The 12,799-nt window shown below is 47.4% G+C and overlaps 1 protein-coding gene across 1 annotated transcript in view; it reads left to right on the top strand.

The window, feature by feature from the left end:
* Positions 1-12,175, top strand: part of SLC39A11 (solute carrier family 39 member 11) — a 550,060-nt gene extending 537,885 nt beyond the window's left edge. Inside the window, exons 8-10 of the mRNA XM_075350678.1 lie at positions 2,885-2,983; positions 7,298-7,456; positions 11,321-12,175. Of these exons, the coding sequence (XP_075206793.1) occupies positions 2,885-2,983; positions 7,298-7,456; positions 11,321-11,399 (337 nt within the window). The 3' untranslated portion in view covers positions 11,400-12,175. The remainder of the gene's footprint in view (positions 1-2,884; positions 2,984-7,297; positions 7,457-11,320) is intronic.
* Positions 12,176-12,799: the final 624 nt, after the last annotated feature.

Here is a 12,799-nt window from a genome sequence, read left to right as displayed (position 1 = left end):
TGCCCTGACATGCCGGCGGATCAGCTGAGTGCCCTGACATGCCGGCGGATCAGCTGAGTGCCCTGACATGCCGGCGGATCAGCTGAGCGCCCTGACATGCTGGCGGATTAACTGAGCGCCCTGACATGCCGGCGGCCGAGCGCTCAGCTGGGCGCCCTGACATGCCGGCGGCCGAGCGCTCAGCTGAGTGCCCTGACATGCCGGCGGCCGAGCGCTCAGCTGAACGTTCGGCCACCGAGAAATAAAATAAAGTTTGTGATAAAAAAAAAAAAATTAAAAAAAAAAAAAGCGCATGCGCAGTGAAAAATAAAGGTTTCCGCTGCTCAAAAAAACGTTACATGCAGCGTTCCATCCGCCCGATGCTCACTGACGGTCAGCGTCAAAACAACAGATGCGCTGCGGGGCGGATGCAATTCAAGACCATCCGTTGCTATCCGTAGCTAATAGAAGTCTATGAGGAATATAACGGTTTCCTGTAACGGTTACCGTAATTCCTCAAGGCTGCGGATAGCAATGGATCCCGTCCAATGCAAGTGTGAAACTAGCCTAAGCCACACGGCGAGAAAATCGGTGCGAGTGAAGTGCGATAAAACATCGCATTCCCCTCGGACCAAGTCTAGCCTGTGTGTCAGCACACATGAGCGATTATTTTCTCAGCCTTAGGCTGGGGCCACACGGGGACTACTGCGATCCCCTTGCATGACACTCGGCTCGTGCTGGCAGTACAGCAGAGCCGAGTCTCATGCTTGTGTCCTTGCAACTGAGGTCCGTTCGTGCGAGCAGACCTCAGCTGCGGGGGGCGGGCCGGCACTCAGGAGGGGAGGGAGGGATTTCTCTCCCTCTCGCCTGTGTAGCCGGCTATAGACATTCTCGCATTGCACTGGCAGTACACCGGTGTACCGCGAGTGCAGTGCGATTTTTCTCTCGCCCCATTCATTTGAATGGGTGCGAGAGAAAGAGTCTCGGATTACAATCGCAGCATGCTGCGATTGTTTTCTCGGTCCGATTAGGGCTGAGAAAATAATCGCTCATGTGTGCTGTCACACAGGCTAGAATTGGTCCGAGGGGAATGCGATGTTTTATCGCACTCCACTCGCACCGATTTTCTCGCCGTGTGGCTTAGGCCTTAATCAGACCGAGAAAACAATCGCAACATGCTGCGATTGTAAGCTGAGTCTCTTTCTCTCGCACCCATTCAAGTGAATGGGGCGAGAGAAAAATCGCACTGTACTCGCGGTACACTGGTGTACTGCCAGTGCAGTGCGAGAATGGCAATAGCCGACTACGGAGGAGAGAGGGAGAGAAATCCCTCCCTCCCCTCCTCTGTGCCCGCCCCCCACAGCTGAGGTCTGCTCACATGATCGGACCTCAGATGCAGGCACACTCGTATGACACTCGGCTCCTGCTGTGCTGCCAGCGCGAGCCGAGTCTCATGCGAGCATCGCACTAGTGCCTCGTGTGGCACCAGCCTTAAAAGAAGTGACAAGAGATTGGACATGTGCACAGCAATGTTGTTTTGACATTGCTGTACAGATGTTAAGTTTTCTCAGTGTCTTTTTAGAGCTTTTTCAGATGAGTTAAAGGAGCAATCCGCCTGAAAAATACGTCGTGTTCACATATACTATATTTCATCAAGAAGGAAAGGTAAGAAAACGCTGTATTCTGGTGATATAGAGGTGACATGCATGTGAGTGATTAAATATAAGGAATCAGACATTACTCTTGGATTATGGGCGTGAAGAACAAGGAGCGGCAGTGCAGCTTCTTATTTCTGACGAGTGAACGTTGATTATTTAGTAGACGTCTTATTTCACGTGCCTCCTTGCCCCATTGTGACCTCCTCACGCTCTCTACACCTGCTCTCCTTCCTCTCTGTAGAGTTGGATATATTCGTATCCTGAGCCTCCTCTCTGATCCGCGCTCGCACACGATCCACTAACAATACGGTCCTGTACGCCAGGAAACCCAGATGTTATAGTAACCATTTGCCCCGCGTATCCAACCTCAGGCTTCCTGTGGCAGGAGGTGGCACAGGGAGCAGCAGGGTGAGACTCAGTGCATGTTGTGTTAGTTCAGGTGATGGGAGCCGGGCCGGCCTTTCAGAGAGAGATGGCGGTGCGGAACCCGCGTGTTATTTCAGATGTGAGAGAAAAGGAGGGATAGATTCCTCCGTGGTCTGGATCCTGCCTGGAAGAACAGGCTCATTGTGCACGGAGCCAGCAGCGAGAGCTCTGTGACTCGGAGCTGTAATCAGCTGCACTTTGGGTAACAGGACTATATAATTAACCCCTTTGATGGGTGGAGGCCATTGTGGAAGTGCGGTTCCCTGAGGTTAATTCCATTGCACTCTGGTTGACCCTTCTAGGCTCCGGTGAGTGCCGTTGCGATGTGACTGAGCCGGAAAAATGGCCTCATCTGTACATTTTTTTATTTATTTATATTGTTTGTAACCAATTATTTTTGCTGTGGCAAGACCCCAAGAATAGGACGACTTCGTGCTGTGCCTTTGCTGCAACATCTGTATTGATAGGTATTTATTAGTAGATTAGAAGGAATCCGGTGCATTACATCTCATACGTCACATCCCAGGTGTCAGGAGAGGCAGACGTTACAGTCTCCAGGTAATGGGAGGTGTCTCCGTGCACCGCATGCCAAAATGTAGGTCTGGCCTACCTGATACAGCGAAACTCACCTTAAGACGTGCGAAGGAGAGAGTACGAGAGGAGGTGATGTCAGCCAGCACGTCCTCCGCACCGGGGTCACCCTGAGGAGAAGCATTGTCTGCAGGGATCATCACTAAAAGAACATGTATATCATTCTCCAATGCAAATAACGAGATGTGATATAATGTATGAGATTATTAATATTATTATTTTATTTATAGGAATTTAGCTGTGGGAATAGGGATACAGAATTTCCCAGAAGGTCTTGCAGTCAGCCTTCCACTACGAGGGGCAGGAGTGTCTACATGGAAAGCGTTTTGGTAAGTTCACTCCGTTCCCTATATTTTTGCTTCATCAGATCCATCACAATCCACAATCAAACGACAAATCAGGACATGTAAAGAGTGGCAAAAATGCCAATGCATTAATTTCCTTCTTTTTTGCGGTTCGGTGAACAGGATTGTCCTAGCAAAATGGTAATTGTTCCAATATTAGTCCATAATGAATATTGGCAAAATGAATGAACAAAACAGAAATGTAATAAGATCAATAGTTGGTGTGAAGAACTTTACCTTCAAAACATCATCACTTCCTCCAAGTAGACTTACACACAGTTTTTGAAGGAAATCAATGATTGTTCTAAACATCTTGGAGAACTAACCATATATCTTCTGTGTATGAGGCTTGTGCAAATCCTTCTCTCTTTATGTTATCCCTGACAGACTGGATGATAAGAGATTAGGGCTCTGTGGGAGCTAGATCATCACTTTCAGGTCACCATGACTATGGGATAGTGGAGAACCAGGGCTCCTAAGTCGTCCCTCAAGCTAGGGGGCCCTATGCTAAGCCTAATTTCAGGGATACTCCTAATGGTGGAGATGCCTGAGTCTCCTTCCTGGACTTGCTTCTGACCAGTCTTGCTCTAATTTCCCCTCCTCCCCCCCCCAGGGAGGGAAGGGACAGGAGTGTTATGAAACCCACAGATAATGACAGACAAGGCAAAACAAAAACTGTGTCACACCGCATGCACACACAAAGATTAAGAAGACAATAAGGCAATAAGAGACTCAGGAGGAAAATAAGAGCAGGAAGGAAGCTACAAAACAACAGAGGTAAACTCTACAACCGCACCAAGCAATAAGCACAACTATCACCTCACAGACCAACAAAGATAAACTCTAGCTGTAGCTGGCATGGATGGAAGGGTTCAACCAGCATAAGAAGGGAGCGCATGAGTAGGTATCCCCACAACATGTGATCAAAAGAGCAAACAGACCAGCAGAGATTAACTCTTGCTATCCCGCCTATGAATCTGCACACAGCAGGTCGACAATCAAGTCTTCCTGTGTTGATCCCCAGAAACCAGAGAAACCATCGGCGGAGTGTCAGAACCTGCATTCGGAACAGAGCCCGATGTCGCCATGACTGCCTGCTAAGTTTGTGCAAAATACCATGTGACATGCATCTCTACACTGAAGGCAATTCGTACTGACGTTAGCTGTATGTTTGGTGTCATTGTTCTGCTGCAGATTAAATTTGGAGCCAATCAGACACCTCCCTGATAGTACTGCATGCCAAGTAAATGTTTAGAACACCAAGAAATGGGCAACATTGAGAACTCAGAAAACTTACTGCATCAAATGAAAGTCACATCATGCACACTTCCTGAAATCGGAAGATGTCTGAAAGCGCCATCAGCTCAGAACTGGCAGTAACCAATAGGACCAAGTTATACCATCTACTGTTCAGCAGGGATCTTCATGGAACCATTGTGGCCATAAACCAGACTTTCCACATGGAAACAAAGCCAAGAGACTCAACAGTGCACAAAAACAAAGGAACTGGGGTGTAGACAAAGGGCAGCAGGTGCTATGGGCTGATGAGTCAAAATGTGAAATACTTGGATGTAGCAGAAGGTATTTTGTCACTGAAGGTCTGGAGAGCAAAACGATAATGAGGCGCAGGAACACAGTGAAACATGGTGGAGGGTTCTGTAATATTGCGGCTGCATTTTAGCAAATGTAGTTGTGAATTTGGTCAAAATTAATGGTGTCCTCAATGCTGAGAAATACAGGCAGATAATTATCCATCATGTCATACCTGCGGGTTGGCGTCGGTCTCCAAATTTATTCTGCAGCCGAACAATGACCCCAAACTTACTGCCAATGTCATTAAGAACTATCTTCATCCTAAAGAAGAACAAAGAGTCTTGCAGGTGATGATCCGGCTTCCACAGAGCTCTGGTCTCATCTTCATCCAGTCTGTCTGGGAGGAGACAGAATTCGCACAAGTCTCATACATAGAAGATCTGGGGTCAGTTCTCCAAGATGTTTGGAACACTCTGCTTCAATACCTGTGTACAAGGGTATATTTGTAGTTTTAGCATGGAGACCGTGAGAGGAGGGTAAATAAAGCTGGAGTGTTTCTGAGAATAGCTAAACTCTACTATGGGATGTGCATGCGAGGTGGGTTCCCATTTATTAGTCTCATCTTCTCCCTCTAGTCTGGGGGTCAAAAAAATCCCCAAATTTGTCATTATAACCTTTCCTTATGTTAGGGTTTAGGACATTGCCTTTGTCAAATAGGCACAAAAGGGTAAAAAAAGTGGAATAAAATACACAAAAAAGTGGCACAAAGTAAGACAACCAAGAAATGGAGTAAAGACCGTGTCTGAAGATGCAGCATACTTCATCCCACATCAGTCACTGTGACCAAGACACATCTTCAGGCCTGCAACGCACATCCGTGCCTCCGGTACGTGTTTGGTACGTTTTTGCACATACCGGAGACACGGAGACACGTTGACCAATGTTGCCCTATGGTAGATGGCACACACACGTAAAATCACACGGAAAGTGTGTCCGTGTGGTTAGTACGTGTGTGCGTTTTCCCACACGGCCGACATGTCCGTTTTTGGCGGTCAGCACGCAGGCACGGACCCGCTAAAGTCAATGGGTCCGTGCCTGCACGGACGGCACACGTAGCATGTCCGTGTTCAGCACGTACCGTCCGTGTGCGTTTTTAAATGAACGATGTCGGGTTTTTTGTTTTTTTTTGTTAAATGTCAGTCTACTTACCTTTTTTCTGCTGTTCTCAGTCATCATCCCTTTGGCGCTCGCTCTGTATCTTCCCCTGTCGCATACTCACCGATCCCCAATCATCAGCGCGGCGAAGAACAGCTGTTCCAAAGATACGCGGCTTCAATTAATTTGAAAATGCCGGCCGCTCATTAATCAATCTACTATTCCCTGCTTCCCCTGCCCACAGGCGCTTATGATTGGTTGCAGTTAGACACGCCCACACACTGAGTGACAGCTGTCTCACTGCAACCAATCACAGCCGCCGGTGGGCGGGTCTATACTGTGCAGTAAAATAATTAATTAAAAAAAAAACGACGTGCGGTTCCCCCCAATTTTGATACCAGCCAGGGTAAAGCCATACGGCTGAAGCCTGGTATTCTCAGGATGGGGAGCTCCACATTATGGGGAGCCCCGCAGCCTAAAAATATCAGCCAGCAGCCGCCCAGAATTGCCGCATACAATAGATGCGACAGTTCTGGAACTCTACCCGGCTCTTCCCGATTTGCCCTGGTGCGTTGGCAATCGGGGTAATAAGGAGTTAATGGCAGCAACCCATAGCTGCTATTAAGTCCTAGATTAATCATTACAGGCGTCTATGAGACACCCACCATTAACCTGTAATTTAAAGTTAATAAACACACACAACGAAAAATCCTTTATTTGTAATAAAAAACACTAAAAAATACCCTCTTTCACCACTTTATTAAGCCCCAAAAACCCATCCATGTCCGGCGTAATCCACAGAGGTTCCGCGTCGCTTCCAGCTCTGCTACATGAAGGTGGCAGGAGCTGCAGAAGAACCCCGCCGCTCCTGTCAGCTCCACACAGCAACTGAGGTGAGTAGCGCGATCAGCGATAACGTCACTCAGGTTACTCGCGGCCACCGCTGGAGCCTCCAACTGTGACAGCAAGTCGCCCAAGTGACAGCGATGAAGTCACAGGTGAGTTGCGGTCACGGGGGGAGAATACAGCTGGCCGCGGGTAACCTGAGTGACGGCAGCGCAAATCGCGCTGCTCACTTCAGTCACTCAGGGGATTAGCGGTCACTGGTGAGTCCTTCACGGGTGACCGCTAATCAGTACGCAACACCCAGACAGAGCCGCGGTATGACAATGAAGTCGGGTGAACTTCACCCGAGTTCATTCTCATCGTGCAACTCTGTCTGCTGTCAGCCGACATGTATCAACGACATTGTGCATCACACACGGAACATTTCACACGGACATTACACGTACGCATACACAGCCATTCCACACGCACACATGGCTAGCATGCGCCATCACACGGATGTCATACGTACCAGAGAAAAGCCCATAAAAAACGGAACACGGACCCGAAAAACGGAACGTGAGACACGTACGTTTTTTATGCGGAAGTGTGTTTTAGGCCTCAGGCTGTATAAATGACAGGCTTAGTAACTCCTCTCCAGTATATTACGTTGCATGGATGCATTATTATAAAGCTTGCTCCCGGGTCGTCATCATTGGCATCACAGTGTAAACCATGGTAGTATCGCAGGTATAGGTCTCAGTGATTGTGTCCTCTCGTTAACAGGTACGGGCAGCTGAGTGGCATGGTTGAACCCATTGCTGGCGTATTGGGAGCTGTGGCCATATCCCTGGCAGAGCCACTGTTGCCCTACGCGTTGGCCTTCGCTGCAGGTGCCATGGTGTACGTGGTAATGGATGACATTATTCCAGAAGCACAAACTGGGTAAGTATATAGGAAGCCGCTGGACACTTTCTGGGGTAATATAAGTAGGGTCAGTCTTATAAAGTCTCCCCACAAATAAGATCCTTCTTCTTTACAACATCTACTTCTGTTCACAACAAGCAACCATTACCAGTCCTCACAAAATGACCTATGTTTAAATCAAGTTTTTATGTGAAATGTAATATTTTTACCTTTTTTTCAGGTTATTTTTCATTTCATATCTATATTAAAAGCAAAAAAAAATATTGGAAATTTTCACTAGGCCGAATTTAAGAGCCCTGCTTCTTGGTGAACACACGGACATTAGTAGCAATAGACTAAACGCCCCTTTACACACTGAGACTTTCTAGCGATCCCACCAGCGATCCCAACAGCAATCCCAACCTGGCCGGGATCGCTACAAAGTCTCTGGTGAGTCGCTGGTGAGCTGTCAAACAGGCAAACCTGGCCAACGACGCAACAGCGATCCGGACCTGAAGAACGACCTAGCTAGTCATTGGGGACGTTGTAAAGCAGCTTTTTGAAAGGGAAGTCGCTAACGAAGTCGCTGTAAAGTCCCCTTTACACACTGAGACTTTCTAGCGATCACGCTGCACAGCGGGAAACAAAGGACCAAAGAATGGTCCTGAGAGATGTGTAGTGATCAGCAACTTCACAGCAGGGGCCAGGTCGCTGATGTGTTTCACACACTGCAATGTCGCTGGGGAGGTCGCTATTACGTCACAAAACCGGTGACGTTACAGCGATGTCGTTTGCGATGTTGCAGTGTGTAAAGCCACGTTTAAGGCCACGTCACACTAAGCAACATCGCTAGCAACATCGCTGCTAAGGAACAACTTTTGTGACGTTGCTAGTGATGTCGCTGTGTGTGACATCCAGCAACAACCTGGTCCCTGCTGTGAGGTCGCTGGTTGTTGCTGAATGTCCTGGACCATTTTTTAGTTGTTGCTCTCCCGCTGTGAAGCACAGATCGCTGTGTGTGACAGCGACAGAGCAACAACTGAATGTGCAGGCAGCAGGAGCCGGCTTCTGCAGACGCTGGTAACCACGGTAAACATCGGGTAACCAAGAAGCCCTTACCTTGGTTACCCGATGTTTACCTTCGTTACCAGCGTCCGCCGCTCTGAGCTGTCAGTGCCGGCTCCCTGCTCCCTGCACACGTAGCTGGAGTAAACATCGGGTAATTAACCCCATGTGTACTGTGGCTAGGAGTGCAGGGATCCGGCACTGACAGCTGAGAGCGGCGGACGCTGGTAACGAAGGTAAATATCGGGTAACCAAGGTAAGGGCTTCTTGGTTACCCGATGTTTACTGTGGTTACCAGCGTCCGCAGAAGCCGGCTCCCTGCTGCCTGCACACAGTAGCAGAGTACACATCGAGTAATTAACCCGATGTGTACTGTGGCTAGGTGTGCAGGGAGCCAGCGCTAAGCGGTGTGCGCTTGTAACCAAGGTAAATATCGGGTTGGTTACCCGATATTTACCTTAGTTACCAAGCGCAGCATGCTTCCACGCGGCGCTGGGGGCTGGTCACGGGTTGCTGGTGAGATCTGCCTGTGTGACAGCTCACCAGCAACCCGTGTAGCCACGCTCCAGCGATCCCTGCCAGGTCAGGTTGCTGGTGGGATCGCTGGAGCGTCGCTTAAGCTGGGTTTACACACTGAAACTTTCTAGCGATCCCACCAGCGATCCCAACCTGGCCGGGATCGCTACAAAGTCTCTGGTGAGCTGTCAAACAGGCAAACCTGGCCAACGACGCAACAGCGATACGGATCTTCAGAACGACCTAGCTGGTTGTTGGGGACGTTGTAAAGCATCTTTTTGAAAGGGAAGTCGCTGTAAAGTCCCCTTTACACACTGAAACTTTCTAGCGATGCATGCTGCACAGCGGGAAACAAAGGACCTAAGACTGGTCCTGAACGATTTGTAGCGATCACAACCTCACAGCGGGGGCCAGGTCGCTGATGTGTTTCACACACTGCAATGTCGCTGGGGAGGTCGCTATTACGTCACAAAACCGGTGACGTTACAGCGATGTCGTTTGCGATGTTGCAGTGTGTAAAGCCACCTTTAGTGTGACATCTCACCAGCGACCTCCTAGCAACTTACCAGCGATCCCTATCAGGTTGTATCGTTGTTGGGATCGCTGGTAAGTTGTTTAGTGTGACTGGGCCTTACTCAGACCTTATGTATTTGCATAGAAGATAATGGTGGATCCTGTGTTATCTGCCATGTTTATGGGTGTTATCAGTCATTGTACAGGAGGTAGAGGAGGAGAGCTGTGACATCACCTATTTTGAATGGTGGATCTTGTGTTATCTGCTGTATATAGAGGTGTTATCATCAGTCATTATACAGGAGGAGGAGGTGAGCTGTGACATCATCTATTGTGGTGCATCCTGTGTTATTTACTGTATATAGAAGTGTAATCTGTCATTGTACAGGAGGAGGTGAACTGTGACATCACTTATCCTGAACGATGGATCTTGTGTTATCTACTGTGTATAGAGGTGTTATCAATCATACAGGAAGAGCAGGTGAGCTGTGACATCACTTCTTGTGAGTGGTGGATCCTGTGTTATCTACTGTGTATATAGGTGTTATCAATCATTGTACAAGTGGAGGAATAGGTGAGCTGTGACATCACCTATTATGAATGGTGGATGCTGTGTTATCTTCAGTATATAGAAGTGTTATCAGTCATTGTACAAGTGGAGGAATAGGTGAGCTGTGACATCTCCTATTATGAATGGTGGATGCTGTGTTATCTTCAGTATATAGAAGTGTTATCAGTCATTGTACAAGTGGAGGAATAGGTGAGCTGTGACATCTCCTATTATGAATGGTGGATGCTGTGTTATCTTCAGTATATAGAAGTGTTATCAGTCATTGTACAAGTGGAGGAATAGGTGAGCTGTGACATCACCTATTATGAATGGTGGATGCTGTGTTATCTTCAGTATATAGAAGTGTTATCAGTCATTGTACAAGTGGAGGAATAGGTGAGCTGTGACATCTCCTATTATGAATGGTGGATGCTGTGTTATCTTCAGTATATAGAAGTTTTATCAAGCAATTTACAGGAGGGGGATGAGGTGAGCTGTGACATCTATTGTGAATGGTGGATCCTGTGTATAGAGAGGTTATAAATTTTTATACAGGAGTAAGAGGTGAGCTGTGACATCACCTCTTGTGAATGGTGAATCCTATGTTATTTTCTGTATATAAAGTGCTATCTGTCATTGCACAGGAGGAAGAGGTGAGCTGTGAAATCACTTATTGTTGTGGATTTTGTGTTATCTACTGTCTATAGAAGTGTTATCGTTGATTGTACAGGAGGATAGGTGAGCTGTGACATCGCCTATTGTGAGTGGTAGATCCTGTGTATAGACGTGTTATCAATCAGTATGCAGGAGGAGGAGGTGAGCTGTGACATCACCTATTGTGAATTGTGGATCATGTGTTATCTACTGTCTATAGAGGTGGTATCAATCATTGTACAAGAGGAGGAGTAGGTGAGCTGTGACATCAGCTATTGTGGTTGCACCCTAGGTTATCTTTATCTATTATATATATATATATATATATATATATATATATATATATATATATATATATATATATACATGGATAGAAGGAAGACCCTGTGTTTTAGACCTTAAAACCAAATTTAAACATAAGGTCATTTTCTGAGGACACTATCCCTTTAAGGAGCCACAGCAAAAGATTCAATGCTTGGTCCCCATACAGTTTACATGCAGTTGTCGTCAGCATATCCATGGTGTGATACTGAGGTTGTACATGGTGTGACCAGTGCCACACCGGCTGCCACACTCACTAACCGATGCCTCTCTCTCCATTGCAGGGGTAATGGGAAGCTGGCCTCATGGACCTGTATTCTGGGCTTCGTAGTGATGATGTCCTTGGACGTGGGTCTGAGTTAATGACACGACAAGAGGAGGTGCTGGGCGCCGTGTCCCTCGTGTTTCCACTTTTTGAACAATTGTAGTTTTTTTTTATAAATGAACGGTGATGATTGGAGGAGCGATCGCAGATCAGAGTTGATTTCTGCAGAAATGAAAGTTGGGGTGCGATGATTGACCAAATGTCCTGGGTGTAATATATTATTAGTTGGGGGTTGCTTGATGCTTTATAATTGGTGATGAATTGTGTAAGAACATTTGGCCCATCCAGTCAACCGGACCGAGCTGTTGTACATGGGATGGTCCCAGGCACAGCCATAATAGGAGACATGTACTACCAAATGTGCACTCTACCCATATGTCCTAATCCACGCCAGCGGAGAAGTATAGGTACATCATAGGTAAGCAGATCGAGCGACCAGAAAGAACTCATGTCTCCAACATGGCTGCAACTTCCAGACTATTATTAGATGAGGACCGTACTGACAACAGACTAGAACTCCAACATGGGACCCGAAGACCGACAAGGAGGTCTATTGGTGGGCCATAAAGGAGCCGGGGTTGCACATTCCTCCATGATATCCTCTAGTTCAGTCTTGGAAGTGGAAGGAAACCATTTCTCTTCTCCACGATCACATATTCAGGCTCATATTTATTTGCGTCGTGTGAACAAGAGTCTACCGTACAAGAACTGGATGACTTATCCTCGAATGCTTCATCTCTACTTCACAGGGGTGCCTGGAGTATGATACTGACACCAGTGATGTAAGGGACCAAATAAAAGCTGCAGAGTTTGACGCCTTCATTGTCTTTATTCTATACGCTGCACACATCACCGAATACTGCAATAACAGTGGTCAGGAAATGCTGGGAGTTGTAGTGTCACCCCAGCTAGAGAGCTATAGATGCACATACGTAGACAATATACCACACATCATAAAGGTCTTTTGACTTGGGCAGATATTCTGCCCCCAAATTGATGGCAATTAGAGGTATTCGATCTGTGCCCGCTCCTTTTTCTTGGAGCAATCCTTGGCATTGTTTGTCAATGAACAACTATTAATTGATTGCTCATGTACAGCATGATTGTCAGCGGCACAGGACAGGTACTGCCAATAAGCGATCGTTTTAAGATTTACATAATGACCTTGTGGATGGGATTGATAGTAAAGTGTCAGGGGCACTTTACACACTACGACATCGCAAGCTGATGCTTGCAATGCCGAGCGCGATAGTCCCCGCCCCCGTTGCAGCTGCGATATCATAGTGATAGCTGCCGTAGCGAACATTATCGCTACGGCAGCTTCACATGCACTTACCTGTCCTGCGACGTCGCTCTGGCTGGCGAACCGCCTCCTTATTAAGGGGGCGGCTCGTGCAGCGTCATAGCGACGTCACACGGCAGGCAGCCAATAGAAGCG

Source organism: Anomaloglossus baeobatrachus, chromosome 5 (assembly GCF_048569485.1).
Source record: "Anomaloglossus baeobatrachus isolate aAnoBae1 chromosome 5, aAnoBae1.hap1, whole genome shotgun sequence".
Lineage (NCBI taxonomy): Eukaryota > Metazoa > Chordata > Amphibia > Anura > Aromobatidae > Anomaloglossus > Anomaloglossus baeobatrachus.
This window is presented reverse-complemented; position numbering and strand designations above follow the sequence as displayed.